General features: G+C 40.1%; 1 protein-coding gene across 3 annotated transcripts in view; it reads left to right on the top strand.

Moving 5' to 3' along the window:
* Nucleotides 1-26,829, top strand: part of LOC102245006 (chromosome unknown open reading frame, human C10orf11) — a 1,043,798-nt gene that overhangs the window by 823,745 nt on the left and 193,224 nt on the right. For all 3 annotated transcript variants that reach the window (XM_005864646.2, XM_014538350.1, XM_014538351.1), the window contains one exon: nt 6,396-6,480. In XM_005864646.2, the coding sequence (XP_005864708.1) occupies nt 6,396-6,480 (85 nt within the window). The remainder of the gene's footprint in view (nt 1-6,395; nt 6,481-26,829) is intronic.

The raw sequence follows: 26,829 nt of genomic DNA, 5'->3' as shown, positions 1-26,829 counted from the left end.
TGTATATAATTTAATTTTAAATAATGGCTGTTTAATAACTAACACAGCTGGTACAGTGTGACTCCAGACACCACTGGTTGTGTTGGCCTCAAAGGGCCAAAGCCATAAATCACATTGGTACAAAACTCTTTCAATCTTTGCTTATTAACTTTTACCTATTACAAATTTTATATCATTAAAAATTAAAGCATATACACTTTTAATATTTACTGTGTTCACTTAATATTATATAATAAAATATTTGCATATTTCTTTTTTCTTTTTTTTAAAGTCTTTATTGTTGAATTACAGATATCCCCCTTTGCCCCCACTATCCCCCATTGTTCCCCTCCCTGGTTTCAACCCCACTCCAGGTCTCACCACCCTATTGTTTGTGTCCATAGGTAATGCATATCTATAATAATAAAAGCGTAATATGCTAATTGGACCAGATGTCCTTCTGGACCACCTTCTGGATGAAGCCGGGGCTGTGAGGGAAGCCAGGGTCCCGGGTGCCAGTGGGAAACTGATGCTGGCAGCCGGGGGAAGGAAGGCCTACTCTTGCACAAATCTCGTGCATTGGGCCTCTAGTATACATATAACTTTTTTGGTTTATCTCTTCCCACTCCCTCCCCACTTCCCACTGAGATTCCTCAGTCTGTTTCATGTTTCTATGCCTCTGGTTCTATTTTATTCATAGTTTACTTTGTTCATTAGATTCCTTGTACAATTATTTTTAGATTCAATTGTTGATAGATATGTATTTATTGCCATTTTATTGTTCATATTTCTTTTTTATAATTTCATTTGGTTACAATAAGAAATTATGGTTATTCCTATAATGCCCGATATTTAGATTATTCTTGTTTTCTCTTGTTATATAAGTGTCTGCTAAACTTAGTTTTGAAAGCTACTGCTCTAGATGATTTGTGAGGTCTTCTAAAACTCTGACATTTTATGATTTGATTATTTTTGTAAAAGTCCACAAGATGCCCATGCCCTTTCTTCCTTCTTTCCATTCCTGGTTCTTTTCCTCCCTACCTGCCTTCCTTCCTCCCATCCATAAATATTTCTGAACTACAGTGAAACTGATGACACTTTAGGCCCTAGCAGAACTAGACCCCCTTTAGATCAGATAAAAATAATGGGAAGCTCCAGGCTATTGCCCACAAAGGGCTCCCAGTCCAGAGAAGCCTTTGGAACAGCCCTTCCCTGCATTCTACCTCTGACTGACTGACTTCTGGTCTGGATTTCCCTTCAGCTCCCTAACTCAGCACAATGCTCAGCAAATGCCCAAACATTGCCTTTTGTCCCTTTGGGCTCTCTCTTGGTTCCCTGGTTAGTGACTCATCTTCATCCTACCTTACCTTCCTCCCTCCCCCAAATTTTTGGCTTCTTGCTCTGAACAAGACACAGCTAATCCTCCTCCTACCCCTGCCTCTCATGCCCAGTACATCTGTGGGAGTCTTTCAGTCTTGCTTCACACTGAAAGGCACAGTGCCTTGACCTGTGAGCAGGTTGGAAGGCTCCACCTTCAGGCTGGCAAGTCTTTGCCTCTGATTCTGGCAACTTGACTCACACTTTTGTGTTGAATTATGATCGTGGTATATGGTTTTGTCTTTGCCGTTAAAATGTTTTATTCATTCAAGCATCATGCATTGACTTCTTTCTGTATTTCTGGCAACATGTTGGGTGCAAGGGTGAATAGTATAGTTAATCTTGGAAGTTAATACAGTTAAACTTGAAAGCTCTTTGTTAACTTGAATTAGAAAAAAGCAAGGACATAATTACTGTTTCATGTGTCCAGGTGCCATAATAGAGGTCAGGGACAAAGTTCTGTGATAATGCAGAGCAGGGGGTAATGTTATGAGTTGGTGACTCTTATTAACCAGTATTAATCATGGATATAATTTTTTTATGAGTCAGGAATACAACCAAGGTCCTTATTTTACTTTTCTTGGTATTCCCAGCACAAGGCTTGGCATATTAGTAGGTGGTTATTAAATACTTGATAACAAAATGAGTGATCCTTTTTCTTATGAGAGAAAATAAATGTTTTTAGAAGAGTCAGCTTTATACCACAGTTTCAGGGAATGAATTGTGATGAAAAGTGAAGATTGCTTTTACTTGAAAGAGGCTGACAAATTTCCCAGGCCCAGGATCACTTTATGTGGTGCATGATTTAAGGGTGAGTGAGCATGCCAAAGCGCTCCACTTGAGCTGAGTGATGGGGAATGAGTTGTGGAGCTGTGGTCTTAGATGGTATTTTGTGAAAAATAGTAGGAGATTTATGACTATTAAACAACTTTGTAGCCTCCCCTTCTTGTTTTGAAGCCTGCCAAATCTCTTCTCCTGTGGTCTGTATCATGTTCCTTCAGGGCATCCGTGATGTTCAGAAATACCCACTGGAATGCAGGTTTCCATGGAATGCACCCAATGGGCAGGGGCTTGCATTTTACACACACATCCGAAGACATTTGTTTTCTGTAACCACTGAGTGAAATTCTCACTTTGCAAGTCTCTTGTAGAATGTACTGTACTTTCCTTGAATTTTTTCCAACGAGGTTGCCAAAGTTCTACTTTCCTTCCTGCATTATGGAAATGGCAGAGTGCAGTATATTAGTGACTATTAGCATTATTGATGTGAGTTTAAAAAATCATTAGCAACTCTCAAACTGTGAGTAGGAGAAGAGTACAGAAACCTTCAGTGTGCTCTGACAAATCTGAAGCAGAAGGACTTACCAGCCTGGAAGGAGGATTCCAAGCCTTTACTATTATTTATCAGCTTTTCCCATTCTATTGTCACACTCAATAGCTTTAGAAGAAACAGATTTTTCATAACAAAAAGTTAACCAGACATGGCCCTAGTCCATGTTGTGCAAGTATTGGAAAATTGTTGGAGAAACTTTCCTCGAATTATGGGTTCATATCAACATAGGACTGTATGGATCAGAGAGGAGTCCTTGTTCTTTTCAATGTTTGTGTTTATTTTGGAGAAATTTTAAAAATATATAAAAGTTTTAAAAATTTGGTAATTTTCTAATATTTTGACATATTTGTTTCAAGTCATCTCTAAATAAAAATAAATAAACCTTATATAGAAAAGAGAATCCCCCCCCATTGCATTAGCTCTAATCCTATAACTCTGACCACTGACTGGCAGAGGCAACCATTTTCATGAATTTAATGTATAACTTTTATAATTTTAAATGTTTACAGATACACATGAGATCAAAGAACTACATATTTACATAAATAATATTATACTACATTTATCATTTTGCAACTTGCCTTTCACTCTGCATTAAATTTTCAGGCCTCCTCAAATTGAGATGGATAAATCAGGTTTATTGCTCTTAAATACTAAATATTATTCCAGCATATGGATATACAACATTTTACTTATTCATCTTCCTCATTGACAGATGCTTGAATTATTTCCAATTTGTTCTGTTATAAATAATGCTGCATTATTTATGTTCCACCTTACAGACCTGAGTGAAATTTTTCATAGTGTATATTTTAGATGGAATTGCTGTCCCAATTTTCAATTTTATACATATTGCTAAATTACTCTCCAAAGTATTTGAACCAATGAACATTCCTGCTGGCAAGGAATGAGAAGATGGGAATTCTGTTTTCTTTTATTTTCTGTAGCACTTGAGAGACTTAAAAGTTTGCACTGAGATGGATGAAAAAGATTGTCTTGTTGTTCTAATTTGCATCCCCTTAAATCCTAGTAAATTTGACCATCTTCTCTTTTATCTATTGACCATTCAGGTTTTCTCTTCTTGTAATTACCTGACATTTCCTTTGTCCAGTTTTCTATTGTAATTTAATAAGGGGCATATGCATTCTGGATACTAATATTTTATTGTATGTTTTGTAAATATCCGTTACCAGGAGTGATTTAAAAAGTAAAATGTAAAAGTATAATTCTTGCCATAGGTAGTTAGGAAATTTGGTAAGGACTCAAAGATTGGAGAGTACTAGTATTTGTAGTTATGAAGATGTGGATTTACCCAAATTTCTCTGTCCTCAAGTTAGGCATATCTTCTTAATCTAGGTTAAATCCACATTATTTAAATCACCCCACCTCTGTTTCTATTATCTCATCACTGTTATACTATAGTTATACTGCTTCAGTTTTAAGGGGAGTTCTTTATTCTTAGACAGGTAGCATAGAACTTAAGACATTGTCTTGTCCATTTCTTTTATGTGATAATTGTGTTCTTCTGAATCATGCTTGTAAGCATAACATTTAGAGACTAAGTGTGTATATCACTATGAGGCGATTACATGGGCTTCATTCTGATAAAAGCCAACTCCAAGGCATGGTACTTAGAGTCTTGATTGGTGGTAGTTTTCTTAAACATCTGGCCATGGAAGTCCCACCAAAAGTCAGAACATTGGCAACATTGTTCTTTCCTGGATTCTCTTCCATGACTTGAGTTTATAAATGGACACTGAGCAGAAAAGCAATTAAATGGTAGGCATAGAATGATGACTGCAAGACAGAACTCAAGCTGCACAATTTTTGCTTTGACTACAATTGGAAATAAAACTAAATAGTTATTTTATCCTTGGTTACAAAGCTCTAATGTTTTGCCCAGTCAGGGGTACTTGCTGAAAGGTAGTTTCTTCCAGTAATTTTAGGAAAAGCTGTCATTAAATTGTCAACAGCCCAAATTGAGAATAAAAGTACTAAGAAATATCACAATATAGCAACCTAAGAATCAGATTGGAATTTTAGGCTTTTTTAGCAGTGAGGTGGAGCAGAAACATTGGCAGAGAAAGATGCTTCGGCCTCTTAGAAAGGAAGTGTGGTAGATCTGTGGAAAGACGGCCTCCGTACCCCAGCCCATATGTCCTGCCTCAAGCATTGGAATAGAGGTCATTTTCAGAACACTGTCCTTGTGTCTCATTCATCACAGAGGGATTACAGGAGACCTTGAATGCAAATGGAGAAACACATGGTGACTCTAGTATTTGAATTTTAATCATATTTCTGACCCCTTTTATATCATTGCAGCATCCTCGATGTCTAATGATGTAGTACCTAGCAAGTCTTATCTCCTTTTTAAAACATTTTTCTTGGTGACTGAACTTTTATCTTTCTGGACCCCATATCCTTGCATCAAGGTTAAACACCATGTATTTCCCTTGAAGCTGGAGAGAAGTAATGCTACCTGAAATCTGTCTCCACCTTAGGGACAGAGCTTCCGATCTCGCACCATTCAGAACTCTTTATACAAGTCTCCACTGAAAGCTGCTTAATCAAACATCTCAAAGGTCAGAAAGGGGGGTTAAAGGGTTTTTCTAGCAAGTAGGCCTAATCTCCGACTTAGTTTTGATTCCTATAATGTAGATAATCTCTTTGGAGGAAAGGCCTGCTCCTAGCAGGGCAAATATATCCCATAGAATGTATTTCCTCTTGCAGAAGGAAAAATGTAGCATTAATGAAATTTACTTTTTCATGAAGCTTTGAAAGGTTGTAAGCTTAGAATTTTGATCCTAGCAGATGTTCTTCTTTTGGGATATTAAAAAAAAAAGTAGCATTTGATTCAAAAGTCTCAATGAGAGTTGCAAGGGTGATGCTTTTGCTGTAAGAAGCCACATTCTGAGTGTGACACTGGTCATCGGTTCTAAGTGACAACTGACTTCACAGCCGTGGTCCTTTCTTCCTGCCTTACCCTTCTTGGAAGTAGAGCAAGGCAAAGAGAGAGTTAGCAGCCTGGGTCACACCCTATATAGAGTTTGATGGTTAAAGAGCTATTTTGTACAATTAAAAAAAAAGCATCATCATAGACATATTTCATATCATTTTCTTATAGGCCTTGCAATAGCAGAGTTTTGTTGATAACCATTATATATATATTCCAATTTCACTTGGGTTTCTCTTGTGAAATTCAGCCAGCAACCCCGATTGCACTGTCTGTTATGGCTTCTATCCTTTCACATGATCACTTCATACTGTGGATTCTTAAGTCTTCATCCAGGCCACTGGGCCCACGTAAACCAGCCAAGTTTTTCCCTTCTTCACTGGTTTCCATAGAAATCTACTCACAGTGAGCATTTAATCTGTGGGAATTACTAGAAGAAGGCACATGACAGAAAACTAAGTCTGCATCATTTCCTGCCTTCAATCTCTCTTTTCTCCCTTTTCATTCAGTTCAGCACAATGAACAAATAGCCCCTTTCTCTCAGAGCCCTTCCTCCTATAGGCTCCTCAAAGCTTTGCAGTCTACCCTACACTCACCAGCATCTCACCTCAACGCAGACAACTCTTGCTTCCTAAGAAGAGTCTCGGTCAATACTGTTTTCTGCAAACCCAGATCCTAAGGAGACATGTTTGGTAAGTGAAGGTATTTAGTGTTTGGTGTTGCTTCACCTTGATATTTGCTTTTATCATGCAGGCTTCCAGTGACAGCGCTGCTGCCCCTCCAGAGTGCCACTACACACCCCTGCCTTCTGCTTCCAGGGAACTCACCAGTCACCGAGGTAGGAACACAGCTTTTCTTGCTCTCCTCTGTTTCAGGGAAGGACACCTGGCTGTGTATGCTCTGGGCCTGTGACTGCTGCCTCAGTACTTTAGCAAGAACACAGTGCTTTTCAGTCCTTAATGAGAAAACCATACCTGTCAGCTCTAGCAACTTGAATTCATATTAAACAGAATTTAGTGGCAGTCCACTGGGAAAGCAAATAAATCCATGGTATAATATAATTTGGTGAATTTTTATTTTTTTTTAAAAAAAGAGTTTATAGTACTTAAAAATTACTAAGATCCATGGTATAATATAATTTGGTGAATTTTTATTTTTTTAAAGAGTTTATAGTACTTAAAAATTACTAAGACAATTACCTCCAGCAAAAGGAATGAAGAGAAATTAGAAAGCTCACTAATATTTGAAAAAGTGTCATTGTTTAGGAGTATAATAGTTGAAATCTGTAATTTAAAAATAAACGAACGGCATATGACAGCTAAAAGGAATTTCAATTTGCCTGGAAATATTGAAGAGAATCAATCTGTAGTTTTCCCTGAATTCTCTGATCCCCAAAACAATTTGGCTTCCCCAGTTTTTCCAAAGCCTTGAATTCCTACTGCCATCTCTAGAGTCGGTATGGAATATAATTTAAAAATGTCTTATCCCTAAGCTGGCTGCTTAGGCCAAGGACTATGTGATCCCATTTGTTGGAACTGGTTAGGACAGGATGAGGCCCTGTGGTGTAACCTGTTTACCTCCTTTTAGCCCAGTCATGACTACAGCCACGTTTCCTAACTGTGAACCTACCTTCCAAGGGTAAGTAAGAACAGGCTTAGACCGAGGGCATTGCATACTTTAAAATTGTTTCCCCAAGCAGCAAATTCCCTTTGTCCATGCAGTGGTCACTTAGTAAGGATGGTCCAGCTTTGTCATCCCAGCTACACTGAAGAGTCAGTGGGTAGGAGAAAAGGCTGTAGAGATGCCCAGAGAGGGGTGAGCTGGTCCTCTGAGAACATGTGGGCTCTGGGCATATGGCGCATTTCTGTAGAAAATGGTCCAGAGGTCATGCCAGGTTCCTGTTGTCTGCGACTTGGGCTTGTGTTGCATCTTTGTGGTCTGGGCACAGTAGAACTTTCCTACATTTAAATATACATTGTTCCATTAGGGTTCAATTGTGATACAGTTCATTGCATGTCAATTTTGTGAAAAATCAATTTTGCTCCAAGTCAGGTAGAATAAATTGCTGCCAACATGTTATATTTTAAGAGGCGTGAATTGGTCTCCTTCACTAAATGTCCTTATGAAGGTTTTGAACACATCTCTTTAGAGACATTTTTCAAATTCCCCTAGGATAATAGTAATGCCTAATCTAGAAAGAATAACAAATTAACCTTAGCATCATATCATCATGGGTTTATCTATTTGTGTTTTGTAGTTGGATGAAGGTGATTTTACTGTGTATAGCCTGTTGAATACACTGCATAGGAACTGAAATCTCAGACTCCTTGTAAAGGTTGATATGTCCATGAAATTGAGATTTCACAATAGGAGGATGCCATCAGATAAGTGTTAATCATGAATAAGATAAAGATCCTCTGTCATTGTAACAGTCAAGTAATAAATCTGAACCTTAAAGAGATGGGATATAAGAAAATAAGTTTTGAAGATATTTTGAGTAATATTTGGAATATGGAAATTTTTGCCTAAGGTGGTTAGAGTGAAAATAGGTGCTCTTAGATGACATCAGAGCCCAGCATCAATGGGGAAAATGTTATTTAAAGGAAGCCAACAACTGGTGTCTTGATTTTACTGAAGAACATTTCTATACATTTATTGCACATGGTGCCTGATCAGTGCTAAGGACAATGGATGGTGGAAAAAGCAAGAAAGCATCATGAAATGATGGCCAGGTTTTTAGGGCCTTTGGACATGAGGAAACCAGGAAGAGCGAGGCAAAGAGGCTCAGTAAGGCCAAATTATTGGACTGATCTATGTGGGGAAAAGATGAGACTGATATATTTCAGCTTGGCAGGAATCATACAATGACCAATGGGAAAAGCCATATATTTTGGCACCCAGAATGAAACCACTTAGTGTCATCTTTTAAAAAAATATTTAAGTTAAAAAAAATTATTCTAAATTTCTGATCATATGAATTGGCAAGCTATTTGAGTGCCATTGATTAATACCCTCACGGAAACAGCTTACAAACATTTACCCAGATAACTATTTTCACACTGTGAAGGCAGGTTACATCACTTCTCTCCCAGGTGAAATCCTCCATGGATCTGAAATTTGGTCCATAAAACCTTAAGTTCTATTTGCAAATAATGTTTGATTCCTCTAGTTCCCAATCTCTTTTCATTCCGCACCAACAAGTACACAAACTATCGGGCAGTAGTTCATGTGAAAATTGCTATTTTTTGATACATGTCATTTCCCCTTTACTTGTCCTTTTATGTAACTTCCAATGTCGAGTTTGATGGGCCTAAGATTCATGTCCTAAGGACTCTAAATTCAAATGTAAGAAAAGTCAGGGCCCAGGATAATGGTCAAGAGATAGGGGACTCTATTTTTCCAGTGATGTGCAGTACTTCCTGCTTCCTGGATGAAAGTTTTTTCTGACCTTATCTGTTTTTATTTTTCTCCTCTTGAGGTACTTATAATGTTTATTTCTATATCTTCCTTAGTGCAGTTGTTCCTAGTCTGCTTTGTCTGACAGAGGTCAGGTAAAGGTACATCTTGAACTTCTCATAAATGAAAGCTCCCTGAGGGGTTGTACAGATTTGAACCTGTCTCCCCTCTCACATTACTGACTCCTGCTCATTCTTCAGGTATCGGCTTAAGTATCACAGCTCCAAGGAGGATTCTCTGATCCCACCCTGCACATTTGTATTAGGTTGGGTTTACCTTTGCAGGGACTGTCTTCCTAGATAGGCTTTAAGCTCTTAGGAAGAGTGGAGGAGATTGTGTCTGTTTGCTCACCACTATATATGCAGTGCCTCCTACTTAATAGTAATTCAGAAAATATTTGTTCAGTAAATGATAAGTGATGGACAACTGGGGGAAAGTCAGTAACTCAGATACCTCTGCAAGGTAGCTTGACTGTATCTGAGAAAAGGGACCCATCTTTCCTTGGGGAAGGACCCATCTATACCGAAGGGAATAGCCAACCGTGTGTACCTCAGACCACAGTTCTGCTGCTCTCAAAAACCCAGATTTTGTGGACGGAAGCCATGTCTATTGATTCAGTGCCAGACAGCATTTAGCAACATTACATAACTTTTGAGTAGATAATTATTTTAATGTCATAGTTTTTAAACTCTGGTGTTATGATGGGGAAGGACCCATCTATACCGAAGGGAATAGCCAACCGTGTGTACCTCAGACCACAGTTCTGCTGCTCTCAAAAACCCAGATTTTGTGGACGGAAGCCATGTCTATTGATTCAGTGCCAGACAGCATTTAGCAACATTACATAACTTTTGAGTAGATAATTATTTTAATGTCATAGTTTTTAAATTCTGGTGTTATGATAGTAAGTAGAAAGGGAGTAGGACAAATGGAAGCAGCTAATGAACCTTTTACTAGAACAGAAGCTCTCAAAGAAGGGCCTGAACACTCAATATGATGCAGGTTGTGCTGTAGTTAAGGTTTTAGAAGGCTCCATCTGAGTCTCTGTGAAAATTCTGCTCTAGGCCTGAGCATGTCTTCAGAGTGCAGGGACATGGGGCTGTGTCAGTGATCTCAGCTGCTACTGACTGGCAGTCCACGTACTATATGTGGGTATCCACGTTATGAAGAATGGTGAAATGTTTGTCGGAGAAATGTCTCTAAATACGCCATGTGCACGGGACATATTTCCACTCTTTATCTGGTGGCTTTTAGAAGTAGAATTTTCATTTATATAGACCATTGTGTCTTTTGGGGAAGACATTTCTATTTGGAGCACAGACCATGTCATCCTTAAGACAACCCGATAAAGTGGGAATGTTATCATTCCCATTTAACAGAGGAAGACCCAAGAATTTCTAGAGGAGACTGAGTCACTCACTAACAGAGGCAAGGGAAAAAATTGAAGCTCCCTGTCCTTGATTCCCAGGCCACTCCTGACATTTGTCCTTCACACAAGACATATGAAGCGAATGCAGGACTGACTGTGGCATTGTGCTGGAGGGAAGAGGGGCACAGCCTGGAAATGTCCACTGCTGGTGGATTTCCATAGCCTGTGCTAAGGCTGCAGAGAAGCAGGCATTGCCTATTTTTGTCAAAATAATTGCCTGTTATATCCCTCCCTTCCCCTTCTTTTAAATTACACATCTATCAGTTCTGGCACAGAGAAAGTTTGAGAAACCAGAGAGGAAAATACGATGATATCAGTCTGAATTAAGACAGGGAAAATAGAAGACACACTATATATTCAAATTATGAAGGGTTTTACTGTCTGGCACAGAGAAAGTTTGAGAAACCAGAGAGGAAAATGCTATGGTATCAGTCTGAATTGAGACAGGGAAAATAGAAGACACACTATATATGCAAATTATGAAGGAATGGGAGTCTTACACAATCAGGGAAGGACTGACTCAGGGAAACTGATACCTAGAGTCTCAGGTATCAGTCTGGGTATCTCAGGAACCCCCAAAAATCTCCTACTGAATTTCTAATCTACACAAAAATGGGGGCGATTCTCAAGAAGTTCACATGGATACTGCTTCAAACATTAGGGCTATCTATACATTGCCCTGCCCTTCCTTCTCTCTGGATTTCCAAATCTTACTCTAGTATCTCTCTTTGGCCCACTCTAACCTAAGACTGTGTGCCAAGGGAATTCTGGGAAATGTAGTTTTCAGGTTTTCTTCTGAGTTGCAGAAGAGAACTTAGAAGAGGGGGTGGTAATACCTAGTTAAAATGTGCAATCCAGCACATCTACCATAATCCTACCTCACCAACAGTTATCATGTTGAAGGTCCCATTCCTGTTTATTTGCACAAATATTTTGCAAAGTAATTGTGAGCGCGATAAAAATCTCTAAATTATTAAATTTTTCCCTATGCTTATATAGTCTTGAAGATGGGCCATAGTTAGTTAGCTTGTCATATCAAAAAGTGGAATTTAAATGTATAAAAGAAAGCAAGCAAGAAACCAGGAGGAAATCTGCTATGAAAACTTGCTTGGAGATGATATCTGTCCTGCCTCTATCCATCCTTGGCAATCTTGCCATTCTGTTTATTGACACAGTTGTTAGGTGCCTATCCTCTTCTCCAACAAGGGGCTTGGTCTATTTGTGTTTGAAATTGATTGCTGGGACTGTCAGAGAGTGATTTACATAGCAACTTATCATAATTAGTTATTGTTTGCAGTTTCCTTAATGTGAATTGCATTTTATGCTTAGCAATTGATTTTTCTGTATATCTCCATGAAGCAGCTCAATGTGAACCATTCAAAAAAGAAGAAAAAGACAGAAAGAAAAACTGCGAGCGTTTTTTATGTTTATTTTTTAAACAGTTTTAGCCTGCGCTGCCATAAAATGTATTTTCACAGAAGCCATAAATACAAAGTGCTTTGCTCCAACTATTTAAATCAGCCCAAGTGAAATGAATAAGCAGAAAATTAAATGGATGCATGCGAAGATGTGGTGATGTAGACAATGATGTTTGGGTTGGGGAGATGTTGGCCAGAGAAACTACATGCCAACAACAGAATACCTCCGGGAGGGCTCAAGATGGGGCTGCTCGATAACCAGACTGTTCAGCACAATTTGTTTTAGGCTTATAGGATTCGGAGGCAATCTGTCTCTTTCACCCAATTTTTAAACCATTTTCTGTTTTTTATACTCCTACCATCTTGCCATGTCAGCCCACAGGAAATGTGAAAGCCAAGTTGGTTTGATCGTAATAAACAAAATCTACACAGAATAATAGTAAAAACTCAAGGAAAATAGTGCATTTATTTAGGTTATCTTAATAGTTCAGTAGTTCAGCCTATTGCTTGTTGGTTCCCAGTGACCAATTAAAAAGGTAGAATAAGGAATCGATGGCTTTGGGTGCCTTTGCCAGGTAGGCCTCGCTTGAGATGAGACCCTGTGACTGAGGTAGCATCGCTTATTTGTTGCCTCTATCTTCTGGAATATTTTGATTGCTGTTGACCCTTGAACAACACAGGGATTAGTGGTGCTGACCCTCTGCACAGTCAAAAATCTGCTTATGACTTTTGACTCCCCCAACCTTAACTACTAATTGCCTATTGTTTATGTTATAAATAACATAAACAGTCAATTAATACCTACTTTGTATGTTATATGTGTTATATACTGTATTCTTACAATAAAGTAAGCTAGAAAAAAGAAAATGTTTTAAGGAGAGAAAATACATTTATAGTACTGTATGTATTTATTTTTAAAAAATCCTTGTATGAGTTGACTTGTGCAGTCCAAACTTTGGTTGTTCAAGTGTTCACTGTAGTCTTTCAAGGAAGCCAACCATCAGATGATTTCTCCAAAAACATCACAGATTCACTGAAGGTTCATAGGAACATGACAGATTCAGCTTTTTCTATGCAAAGTGTATTGAAAGCTGTGGGGTGGAGAGAGGGAGAAATAGAGGTAGAGATAGATAGAGATAGAGATAGAGATAGAGAGACAAGGGGAGGAGAAAATTACATTGGCAATTGGTAAGGAAGGCCTACCTGCTGATGGGAGGAACATTTCATCTGTGGGTCCTGCCAAATAGTGGCTCCCTTTGAGGCAGGATAGTAAGAAGCTAGGAAAATTCCTTGGCAAATGGAATGGGGAAACGGAGAGATAGTTGAACAAACTGGCCAAGCAATTTACAGCCAGATATTATGTTGCAATGTCTTACCTTCCCTAACCAAGGATAAGCTAGAAAAAAGAAAATGTTTTAAGGAGAGAAAATACATTTATAGTACTGTATGTATTTATTTTTAAAAAATCCTTGTATGAGTTGACTTGTGCAGTCCAAACTTTGGTTGTTCAAGTGTTCACTGTAGTCTTTCAAGGAAGCCAACCATCAGATGATTTCTCCAAAAACATCACAGATTCACTGAAGGTTCATAGGAACATGACAGATTCAGCTTTTTCTATGCAAAGTGTATTGAAAGCTGTGGGGTGGAGAGAGGGAGAAATAGAGGTAGAGATAGATAGAGATAGAGATAGAGATAGAGATAGAGATAGAGATAGAGATAGAGATAGAGATAGAGATAGAGATAGAGATAGAGATAGAGATAGAGATAGAGATAGAGATAGAGATAGAGATAGAGATAGAGATAGAGATAGAGATAGAGATAGAGATAGAGATAGAGATAGAGATAGAGATAGAGATAGAGATAGAGATAGAGATAGAGATAGAGATAGAGATAGAGATAGAGAGACAAGGGGAGGAGAAAATTACATTGGCAATTGGTAAGGAAGGCCTACCTGCTGATGGGAGGAACATTTCATCTGTGGGTCCTGCCAAATAGTGGCTCCCTTTGAGGCAGGATAGTAAGAAGCTAGGAAAATTCCTTGGCAAATGGAATGGGGAAACGGAGAGAGTTGAACAAACTGGCCAAGCAATTTACAGCCAGATAATATATTGCAATGTCTTACCTTCCCTAACCAAGGCCACTTAGGAGCAAATGGAGTACACATTCCAGATCATGCTGAGGCAGACCCACCTTGGTCCTGGTCCCTCTTCGGTGACATTCTTTGAAGGTGAAACTGACCAGAGAATGACCTGAACCCCTCTAGATGCTCATTTTGATGAATCAGTATATTGAAGGACATACCTGGAAAGCTGATGAATATTTCATTGAGACCTCCCCAGAGACCTCCTCTAAAATTCTTGCCTTTAGAAAACCCTCAAGATAAAGCAAGCCAGCATGCTCTCCTTGGAGCAAGCCCGTGCCTCTCATTTTCTCAGGCGTGTACTTTTGCTCTCTTTCTCCTAAACTCTAAGGGTCCCCATGAGACTCACAACCAGGGGAGCAGCAGGCAGCCACAGTTTCTTCCAGGCTAATCCCTGAACATGCCTCTAAGGCCCGGTTTTCTCTGACTTTTCAGTGAGCTAACAGCAGCTCCATCTTGGCTCGCTTCTGCCCCTGTGGCTTTTCCTTCTGAGTGAGTCTACACAGCCCCACGTGTCTCATTTCTTCCTTATAACATTTCTAGAGAGCCAGAGCAGCAACACCTAGGCTCTTCCCGCTGATGGGAGGAACATTTCATCTGTGGGTCCTGCCAAATAGTGGCTCCCTTTGAGGCAGGATAGTAAGAAGCTAGGAAAATTCCTTGGCAAATGGAATGGGGAAACGGAGAGAGTTGAACAAACTGGCCAAGCAATTTACAGCCAGATAATATATTGCAATGTCTTACCTTCCCTAACCAAGGCCACTTAGGAGCAAATGGAGTACACATTCCAGATCATGCTGAGGCAGACCCACCTTGGTCCTGGTCCCTCTTCGGTGACATTCTTTGAAGGTGAAACTGACCAGAGAATGACCTGAACCCCTCTAGATGCTCATTTTGATGAATCAGTATATTGAAGGACATACCTGGAAAGCTGATGAATATTTCATTGAGACCTCCCCTGAGACCTCCTCTAAAATTCTTGCCTTTAGAAAACCCTCAAGATAAAGCAAGCCAGCATGCTCTCCTTGGAGCAAGCCCGGCCCCTCATTTTTCTCAGGTGTGTACTTTTGCTCTCTTTCTCCTAAACTCTAAGGGTCCCCATGAGACTCACAACCAGGGGAGCAGCAGGCAGCCACAGTTTCTTCCAGGCTAATCCCTGAACATGCCTCTAAGGCCCGGTTTTCTCTGACTTTTCAGTGAGCTAACAGCAGCTCCATCTTGGCTCACTTCTGCCACTGTGACTTTTCCTTCTGAGTGAGTCTACACAGCCCCACGTGGCTCATTTCTTCCTTATAACAATTCTAGAGAGCAAAAGCAGCAACACCTAGGCTCTCCCCTGTTGCTTCTTCTATTCTAAGCCCTTCCTTTGTCTCACTGTCCCCAGCTTTAATAAATGTTGCTCTGAAAACTGCGTGGACTTGTGTTGTGAAATCTTTTCTACATGAAGTCAAGAACCCGCACAGTCTAGACCACGCTGGGGCAGACCTGCCGGTCTCTTTCTGGTGACACCTTCTCTCAGACTTCATGATATGGCTTTGCTGTGTAAGTGTATGTGTGTGGGTGGGTGAGGATGGTGGTGGTGGTGAATCTGTTGGTTTCTTGAGCAGAGCTATTATTAGCATTTTCTAATTATGTAAAATACCTTCCTCTGACGACATTATCAACAGAACCTATTACTTTAGTTTTCTTCATAATGCTTTTATGGGCTTATAATCTTGGTGGAATTCTCAGATGCTGAGAAATGCTGAAGTTGCTTTTATTTAATCGAGGTGACTAGTGAGTTGACAGTAGTGGTTGACAGGTTTATTTTATCTGGGTGGCAGCGGGAGTCTATTTTCAGTGTGTGCGTTCTGTTCCACAGTGAAAGGACTTTACTAAGTGCTGAATAAATTGTACTTTCCTTTGATTCTAGACCTTGCTGAAATGGTTTAAAAACTCTAGTCTGGGTCATCAAATTCATCTCCCTACTGCTTTGCAGGGTCAACAGCTTCACTGTGTACCAAGCAGGCTGGGTGGATTGGAATGGAGAGTGGGGTAGATTAAAACTTCCGCACATATATAGATAGATGTGCATGTGCGCGCGCTGTCTGGGAAGGTGGCAGTGATGGAAGAGCCAGCCAAGTGGAATCTGAAGATGGATGAATCTGTTAGACTATTACCAAGACTGGCGTGGACTCTAGCCAGGAACTTTAAGCAACCGCCTTCAAGCATTTGAAATCCATAGGGGTCCATTTCCTATCCTTTTTCTCCAAGGATGATCGTTCATTTGCAGTCTCTGGAATTGCTTTATTTCTACTCTTCAGGCAGAACTGTGGTGCACTCATGCACACAAAGGAGCTAGGAATTTGGTTCTTATTTTTCAAAAGCTAAATAAGGAGGGAATATTAGAATCACCTCCCCACCCCACCCACAGTAACACACCTCACTTCTGTAGGATGAACAGTCAAAAGAATAACCCTTCCTCTGACAGTGCAAATAAAAAATGGTACTAAAAACAACAACATATTCAGCTGTCTTGGCTGGCATGTTCAGTGGTTAGAGCATTGGCCTGCTCATTGGAGGGTCTCAGGTTCGATTCCTGGTCAAAGGTATGTGCCTGGGTTGCAAGTTTGATTTCTGGCCCCAGTCTGGGTTTATGCAGGAGACAACCGATTAATATTTCTCTCTCTCTTACCCCCCCTTCCATTCTCTCTAAAAAAAATCAATGGAAACAAAAGAATATCCTTGGGTGAGGATTAACAAAACAACAAAAAACAACATATCCCTCTCTCTTAAAAAAAATGGAGGGTATGAGATTGACAGGTTTGAAGATTCTAAATGTCTTGAAGTTTTAGTCATGGGCTGTTTTCCATCCCTTCCATTGGTCAAACATAACCCCTGAAAGGATAAATATTGCTCTCAGCACTGTCAACCAAGGACTTCTCCAGCATGTCTTTATTTAGTATCCACTGTGTACAAAGTATTTGTTAGGGTTTGTGGAGAATTCAGAAGAAGAGGGCACAGTATCTGTCTTCCGGGAATTTGTGGTTTGATCGAGGAGATACCAAAAATGAAGCGGTGCTAACCAGACAAGATATTATGTATGATATAATGAAGAGTTGCCTTACTTGTAAAAGCTGGTGTAAGTGCTATGGATGTTTAGGAAAGATAGGAACCAGCAAAGGCTAGAATAGTCAGGCCTGGTGGAAGATGTTGGCTTTGGGTTTTGAGAACATGTAGGGCATGGGTAGGTCGGAGGCAAAGGACATTCCATACAAAGGAAGTGGGTAAAGAAAAAGCACAGGGGTAAGAACAGATAGAACTGACCGGAAGCAGGGCCCCAGTTTTAAAAAGTCAGAAATAGGGTCACTCATGTAGGGCAGGTTTGCATTATAACCGTTATTGAACAACCAGGGGCTCCTAGATTTGATTGAAAGCTGTGCTAAGGGATTACTCATCTATAAGCAGTATGCATGGGATCGGAAAGAAGAGCCTGGGCTCTAGGAGGCCACTGTGGGATGGCATTGAAAGGAGTTTGTTCCAGTTTTAGAAGCTTTCTATTCCTTGACACCAGGCTATGTGACTGCAGACTCTATTGCTTTCAAAGAGCATGTTTGTAGCAAAGATAATGTAGGAAACAACTGAGTAACAGATGGGGGAGGCAGCTGGGGCCAGGAAGGTGGGGTGATGTGAAGGAAACCTCATGGCCGCTATGGAGGGGCTGCTCCAGGTTGCCGATGGTCTGATTGCAGGCTCTCCTTAGCTTGGGCATCAGAGAAAAATGGTCAATCAATGCTTTTTGTCCCCATGTTTTTCAAAGCATTTCTGAAGTTGGCTTTGGAAACTAAAATGTAGAGTCCAGCATCAGTTTTGTTAATGTTAAAATAATCTAGCATTTGATGATGAAGACCTGGAGTTACTGGTGCTACAGAGCAACATTCTGTAGCAAATGCAACAGACCTACCTAATGACTGATTCTATGTAGGGATAGAGAGCACTCGAGAGCAGAAGGCTGCAAGGAAGCTGGCATGGTGTGTGCGGAGAAGCCGTGGTCCCTGCCTGTATCCCCTCTCTCACACCCATGCTGTACCCCCTCCACCCCCCCTGACATACCCTGCAAGATTCTCCCCTACTACTCATGCATAAGCTATAATCTTGTCTGCTAAATGGAAGACTTCTGGGATTTATATAGTGGAGCTCATGGCAACAGCAACAAACATACAATAAGCAGGCAAAGCAGCCACAAAAATGTTTTCCCTTCCAGTCTTTGGCTCAAGATGAGCTACATTCTTTTATAAACTAATAAGTGCCCGATGTGCTTGATTCCTGAATCCTGGGTTTCTGAAGGAAGAGGTATGTGAAGTCAATGCTTTTTGTCTAGATTGTTCTGCTGAGAGCTCTGCCCAGCATTAACTTCCCAGTCCCAGGGTTTCCAACTTCCTCATTTCCCTGTCTCTTGTAGAAAGCTTTAGCCCTGCCACAGGTTTTTCCTAATGTAGAGATTTTACAACCTTTTTTGGAACAAATAAACAAACATCTGGAATCATGTGGTACATTTAATTAAAAAGTTTGCATTGGGCCAGAAATGGTAAAATCATGAAAAATGGCCTGTCGGTGAGCTCAAGAAGGCCAAGCGATGACGTTGTTGGCTGCAAGTGGATTAAGATTGAGTGAGGGGGACACCTGCTCATTGAGCCTGCTCTCCTCGGCTTCCCCTCCCAGCCATTAATATTTACTGCTTCGCTTCTTTATCCATTCTAATGAAAGTTTTGGTTGGGCTGTTTCAGGGAGAGGGCTGTTACTTTTCCAATAACCTTGGATTTGTTGGGATGTGTGTACTTTATAAAGGGTGTGGTTTGGGGCTTTCTGACTTTTTAGTTCTCTTAATCAGAATTCCATATGCTTCAGATCACCCCAGGGGCCTGTTTCTGTTTCTTCAATCAATCACCCAGCCATGTTTCCTTGAGAGGAACCCTGCATTGTGGTTGTGGGAGAAGCAAGGGAAGCTGTAGGCTCTGCCTTCAGGAATCCTATAGTCTAAGTGGAGAAATAAGGGCCTGCACATAGAAAGCAGAGGCCAAGCTAGATGTAGGAGTGCAGAGAAGGGCGAGATGAGTGAAGAACGAAGGCTTGGGAGGCAGCCTTGGATGAAAGTGAGAGCGGAATTGAACAAATAGGTGGAAGGAGAAAGCCGGGTTTATCATATCACTTGGGAGTGGCCACTGCTAACTTGTTTTTATTCAGGTATAAAGAAGGGGCTATGCTTCCTCACCTTCTACTTCCAATTGTTTAAGGGCTCTTTCCCCTGGTCACCTCATGTAAACCCTCAAACTGAGAAGAACAATGTGTGCTGGGTAGAGAAATTCAGTTTCAAAACACATCTTCCATCCCCTATTTCTCTGCTCACACATTTCCACCCAGTTGTTGCTCCTATGTACTTGACTATATACAATCTAAAGCCACCACTGGAATGGAGCCAGTTGTGTAGCTAACAAAGCTGCAGGAACTCTCCCTGCTAGTGTGGAAGAGGACTCATGGACAGACCAAGTGGAATTCTTGTTGAATTTCTAGCTATAATCTAGATGGACTGTGGGGGAGGGGGGTGAGAAGTAACCTTAAAACAGGGGTTATATATGATTATTCTGTCTCCAGTTAGTTTTTCCTCTGTGAGGTATGTTTATGGTGAAATAAAATATAACTTTTGTTTGCATATTAAGAGGAGGAGGTTGAGACCATTTGGCTTTGTGGAATGTATACTCTTATATATCTTCCACTTGAGGATTTATATCCAGGATGAAGTTATTCTAAGAAAAAGATGAGAAGTTTTCCTTATTACACAGAATACAAGGGGAGTGACCAGGGGCCGAAAATACAGTGGTGCCGCATGTTTTGGTTGGATGTAAGGAAAGGATGACTGTTGTTGAACTCGGGTGTGGATTGTCAAGGGAGACTGGGAAATCACCGCTCCCCAAGGCTTTTACTGAAGGATATGCTCATCCGTCATTGACAGTTGAGGGATGTAGACTGAAGGAAGTGAAATGAAAGTTACACGACTTCCAAATCCAGGCAGGATATGAAACCCAGATCCGGGGCTCTCTGTGTCAATGCTAGTTCAACGGCTTCATAAAATGAAACCCTGTTTCACCTTGACCTCTCTGGACTTCTACAAGTGCAGATAGATATAAGGCCATCCTGGAAAAACACTCCAGTGTTGTCAGAGTTCTTAGTCCTCAAAACTTTATTATTCCTGTGCATCTGTTTCTTTAAATACTCTCTGCAGAAACATTAGCATGAACATAAGAGTACAGCAAGTTGGAATTTTCCATCTGTAGCTTCCTTAGTCTGTGGGGTCAGAGTTCTATCCTCAGGGATGCTAATGAAAACTCTGTGTGCTGTTCCAGGGCAAATGTTTCTCAGTAAGAGACAGGAGGGGGTGGGGAGCCAGGAAAATAATGCAACACTAATTCCAAAACACAGACTGCCTGGAGATTCCAATTTAAATTGCCCTTTTACCCCTCTTCCCACTCTCACCCCAAAGGAAAAAAAAATCTTGTGTTGTAAGGACAGACATCTGTGTAAGAACAATAAAACAGCCTTCTCTCTTATGGATTAGCTCTTTATTCCTTTATTTATCTTGCTATACCTCATCAGTTTCTCCCAAATCAAGGCTAGTCAAAGAGGATGAGATGCAGTCCCTCACTTTGGTTTTGATTAAAGAAACCCATATAACCATCCTCTCCCACAAATTTCTTCTCTCGAGAGAGAGCTTTCCTTTTTATGTCTAATTTATTTTTTCTTCATCTGCTTCATTGGAATCTTTCTAGGACTTACTTCATACAGTCTGTAAATCAAATAGTCAAGGTCCCCCCGAGAACGGGGTAGGCAGGGCAGTGAATGCTGGAGTAGCTGGGAAACTGTACAGTACAAGGAAAACTAAGATAGCATAATGAGCATGTTCCACAGCCTCCTTTTCTTCTTCTGAATTTCCAAAAATGTATTCGTTAATTAGAAAAAGTACCCACTGATCTCATACTGTATGCCAAACACTCTTCCAAACATTAGGGATAGGAGATGAATAAATCAAACAAAAATTCTGACTTCAAAGAGCTTACATTTTATTATTGAAAGGCTCAATAACTAAAATAAAAAAATGAAATTCATATAGTATGTTAGAGATAAGTACTAAGATGAAAACAAGGCAATATTGATCATTTGAGTCTCACTGCAGAAGGCAGCACTGAGAAAGGGGCATTGGAGTGATAAGTTGAAGGAGGTGAGAGATGGAAACCTGAGAATATCTGAGAGAAGAGTCATCCAGGCAGAGGGAAGGGTAAGTGGACGGTCTTGAGATAGGAGCATGACTGGCATACATGAAGTAGAGCTAGGAGGCCAGTGTGGCTCGACTTAGTCATCTAGTGGGGAGGGGAGGGTTGGAGGAAGAGTGTAGATGCAAGTCAAAATGCTATCAAAGGCCAGAACTTGTAGCATCTTGTAGGCCATTTGCGTGACTAAGTCAGGAAGCCATTTAAGGTGTTAGCAGAAATGATAGAAACAATATTACTACACCTTATTGGGGAGGAAAACACACTCATACCATAACTAATTGGAAAACAAGAAGGGGTAGTGCTGTTGATCAGAAAGTATGTAGACTGCAAGATGGATAGAAGGGCAGGATCAAAGAGCTTTATCCCAGCCCAAAATAAATGTGGGAGTTTCAACATGTCAGACCAGCTTTAGGAGGTCTCTAAGCACAAGACATTTATTAGGTCCACAGATTCTGCGGGTCAGGAATTCCAAAAGAGGATAGCGGGAAGGACTTATTGCTGTTCTGTAATATCTGAGGCCTCGGTAGGAGATTTGAAATCTGAGAGTTAGAATTATTTGAAAAATCATATACTCAGTGATGGATGCTGAATACCAGTTGGGGCCTCAGTTCCTTCCCATGTGGTCTTCCGCTGTAGACTGATAAGGCCTTCCTCATAGCATAGTGGTGGAGCTCTAAGGGCAAGAAGCCCTAGAGCAGCGGTTTTCAACCTGTGGGTCGCGAACAATGAAAATACATCCTGCATATCAGATATTTACATTACGATTCATAACAGTAGCAAAATTACAGCAATGAAGTAGCAATGAAAATAATTTTATGGTTGGGGGTCACCACAACATGAGGAACTGTATGAAAGGGTCGCGACATTAGGAAGGTTGAGAACCACTGCCCTAGAGAGAGTGTAAGAGCCAGGCAAAAGTCCTATTGTCTATCATGACCTACTTTAGCTCCATTTTATTCATCAAGGTAGTCACAAAAGTCCTGCCTAGGTTTAGGGGAAGGGAGAATAGACTCCACCTTTTGATGGGGAGTGGCAAAGTTCTAGAAGAGAATGTGAAACCAGAAATATTGCTCTGACCCTTTTGGCAAATACAGCCTTGTACAATAATGACATACTGGGTCACAAACAGAATTTCATTAAATTTCAGGGACTAGAAGTAGTACAAAAACTCTCAGGTCACAGTGTAATAAAACTAAAAATTGATTTAAAAATTAGATTGCAGAAAGCTCAGCTACCCAGAAATTTTCGAATATTCTTAAATCTCAAGTCAAACAAAACATACAAGCCCAAACTGTGGAATAGCCAGAGAAGTATGATAATGAAACGATTACCTATTAGAACCTATAAATAGATGTAAGGCTATTTTCAGAGGAAAACAGCTTTAACTATATATACATATAAATGTACATATACTTCTTATACATATACATGTACATATACTTCTTATACATATACATATACGATATATACTAGTGACCCGGTGCGTAAAATCACACAAGTCCCGGAATCCCTCCCTGTGCTTGCCTCCCCGCACATGCAGCCCTGCCCTCCCACCCAGAAAGAGTCCACAGCTGCCGCCCCCGTCGCCGCTGCCAGAGACGGGACCCAGAAAAGGCCCGTGGCCGCTGCGCTGGTGGGGGCCAGAAACTGGTCAAGTCCTCCAGAGTCAAGTCCCTGCCCACCTGCGTGCACCTAGCCACGCACACAGCCCCGCCCACCCACGCGCCTGCTGCACATGCAGCCTCCTGCTGATCGGTCATTATGGCATGAGGGAGTCACAACCATTAACATATTAGCTCTTTATTATATAGGATACATGTATATATCTATAGCTTTAATGAAGAAAATATGTAAAAGATAAATTAAACATCTGATTCAAAATACACTCAACTAAGTATACCGAAAGAAATGAATTATCATAGCTAAAACCAGGTATTAGTAAGATAGAAAGCAAAGAAGTATAATAAATAATCTGAAAGCTAATTTTTTGAAAATCTAAATTACTATGCTAATCAAGGAAATTTGAAGAAAATGCAAAAAGAAAGGAAAGTCACAGAAATAGGAGGAAATTAAAGGGATCATGAGAACTATAACTTTGTTCACCCCTCTGCAAATATCTGAAACTCTAAATCAAAGTGGGTAGTTTTCAAGGAAAATATAATTTTCCCAAACTGTCAAACAGATTGATTTCCAGAGGTAAAATAAAGTTTATAAATACCTATTATGACCCCCAAAAAGCACAAAGTCTAGGTGGATTTATAGGGAAATTTCATCGAACGTTAGGAGAGAAAATTACTCAGCAGTACTCTTTTCAATGTTTAACAATTGGGTCTCTGAAAAACAAACAAACAAACACAAAAAAGCAAAACTTCAGATCTGTGGTGTTTACCAATTTCTGTGACATGAATATTCCCACCGTGACTGATTTCAAGCTATAGACGTGATGTTACTTTATGCGTAGTTGAGAGATGTGCACAACCTGGCCTGTGAGCCCCTGCAAGCTGGCTCCTGTACACCACAGGGAAAATTCCAAAGCTATTTCAACCATTCCAGAGCACAGATTAATAAGTATGTACTCCCAAATTCTATTTACAAAGTACTTAAACCTTTACATAAAAATTGAGAAGGTTTCAGAGAAAATAACTAGTTTATTCAATTATGATATATGTACAAAAATCTCAATAAAATCATTATAAACAACACCCAAAAGTATAAAGAGCAGAGTAAAACATTATGACCAAGTGAGATTTATTCTCAATATGAAATGGAGTTTCAGTATCGGGATATTCATTTACTTATTGAATTGTTTTAAAAGATCTAAGGATGAAAGGCATAATTCTATAGATGCTGAAAGGGCTTTGGCCAAATTTAATAAACATTCTTTTTTTTTAAATTAAATCTTTATTGTTCAGATTATTACATTGGTTCCTCTTTTTTCCCCACCATCCCTCACTCCCCATCCACTGTCCTCATCCATAGGTGCACGATTTTTGTCCAGTTTCTTCCCGCATCTCCCATTCCCCTTTCCCCCCCAAGAATAGTCAGTCCATTCCCTTTCTATGTCCCTGATTCATTATAATCACCAGTTCATTCTGTACATCAGATTATTTATTCACTTGATTCTTAGATTCACTTGTTGATAGATGCATGTTTGTTGTTCACAATTTGTATCTTTACCTTTTTCTTCTTCCTCTTCTTAAAGGATACCTTTCAGCATTTCGTATAATACTGGTTTAGTGGTGATGAACTCCTTTAGCTTTTCCTTATCTGTGAAGCTCTTTATCTGACCTTCAATTCTGAATGATAGCTTTGCTGGATAAAGTAATCTTGGTTGTAGGTTCTTGGTATTCATCACTTTGAATATTTCTTGCCATTCCCTTCTGGCCTGCAAAGTTTCTGTTGAGAAATCAGCTGACAGTCGTATGGGTATTCCCTTGTAGGTAATTGAGTCTCTTTCTCTTGCTGCTTTTAAGATTCTCTCTTTGTCTTTTGCTCTTGGCATTTTAATTATGATGTGTCTTGGTGTGGTCCTCTTTGGATTCCTTTTGTTTGGGGTTCTCTGCGCTTCTTGGACCTGTAAGTCCATTTCTTTCACCAGGTGGGGGAAGTTTTCTGCCATTATTTCTTCAAATAGGTTTTCAATATCTTGCTGTCTCTCATCTTCTGGCACCCCTATTATTCTGATGTTGGTACGCTTGAAGCTGTCCCAGAGGCTCCTTACACTATCTTCGTATTTTCGGATTCTTTTTTCATTTTGCTTTTCCGGTTGGGTGTTTTTTGCTTCTTCGCATTTCAAATCTTTGGCTTGATTCTTGCGCTCCTCTGGTCTGCTATTGGGTGTAATATTCTTTATTTCCGACCGTGTATGCTTAATTTCTAGTTGTTTCTTTATCATAGCATCGAGGGTCTCATTAGTTTTCGTGAGGCTCTCCAGAAGTTTATTGCAAGCCCTCAAAATTGCGTTTTTTAGCTCTATATCCTCCATTTCTGTCATGTTTTTTTGTCTCCGCATTTTTTATGCTTTCTTGGTGCACCCCCTAGTGGTCTTTGTGCGCAGTCTTGTTCTAGTTGAGCCTTGATTGTTGTAGTTAATACTAGAGGGATTTGACCACCAGGCCGACTGGCTGTGTGAATCAGCTGTGTCTGCCGCTGAAAACTTCTGTCCTCTGGGGAGGTGCTAATCTAGCCTTTGCCTGAGGCAAACCGGCAAATGGCTCTGTGCAGGGCTTGGGCGGGGCGGGATCAACAGGGCAGGGCGGGCGGAGGGAGCCGTTATGGTGCCCTCAGTCCTGTTCCCAGAGGCTCTGCTTCTCAGAACCCCCGGAACCGCTGCAAACCTCGGAGGGAAAGCTGCCTTCCAACTGATGCCAGACACTCCCGCTTCTCCCGTTTGGGTCCGAGTCCCCAGCGATTCGCCCGTATCTGGAGCTCAGAGTCTGAGACTCCCCCCTGACCGAAAACGACAACCGCGCTCTCAGCCACCAGCCCGCTTTGCGCGCGCACCTCCGCACCTGAGTTTTTTCCACACTGCGCCTCCTCTGAGCCTCGGTGTGCTGTTATTTTTCCTTCTAGTTGAAGAGTCTCTCCTCAGCCAGCCTTCCTGTGGTTCTGGGTGATGTCCGTTCCGTCTTTTAGTTGTATTTTTGAAGTGGTTGTTTGCGGCAGCAGTCTCCGGTGTTTACCTATGCCGCCATCTTGGTGGAGTCTAATAAACATTCTTGATTAAAAAAATACAAAAATAGATGTATGCTTCTTTAATATGATAAAAATCTATCCATCTTAGTCTAATGACAACATCCAACTTAATGGGCAAACAGAGATATTACTATTAAAACAAGGACAACATAATGTATCTGTTACATCTACTATTATCATTATTACTGGAAATACTGGCCCATGGAATTAGGTAAAGAAAGAAACTGTAGGCATGAAAATGGAACACATGACAAAATTATCATGTTTACAAATTATTTTATTTGATTTGACAATTGGAAACTTAAAAGAAAGATTAAGAGAATTCAGTGAGGAAGTAAAATACACTTACAAAAATCACTAGCCTTTTAATATTAAAACAAAGCCAGTTAGAAAATATTTTAAATGAAAGACTCCATTTACAAAAGCAGCATAAAAGGAAATAAAATTGAAATATTATACATTAACGACCATATAAAATATCTTTATAAAGAAAATGTTATAACTCTCTAGAAGAACAGAAAAGAAGGCTTGGAGATATGAACAGACATACAATATTCTTTTGTAGGAAAACTCAAGACCATAAATATGTCCATAATCTCTTCATTAAAATATAATTTCATTACGAAACTATGTAAGTATATAACTACCAAAGTTTTTTCTTTTCTCTTTTCTTTTAAACTAGAAAAATTGGATCTAAAGTTTAGATGAGAAGATAATAGCCTGGATCATTCTGAAAAAAAAATTA

Source organism: Myotis brandtii, unplaced genomic scaffold (genome assembly GCF_000412655.1).
Source record: "Myotis brandtii unplaced genomic scaffold, ASM41265v1 scaffold190, whole genome shotgun sequence".
NCBI lineage: Eukaryota > Metazoa > Chordata > Mammalia > Chiroptera > Vespertilionidae > Myotis > Myotis brandtii.
Note: the sequence above shows the minus strand (reverse complement) of the source record. Positions and strands in the feature narration are given on the sequence as shown.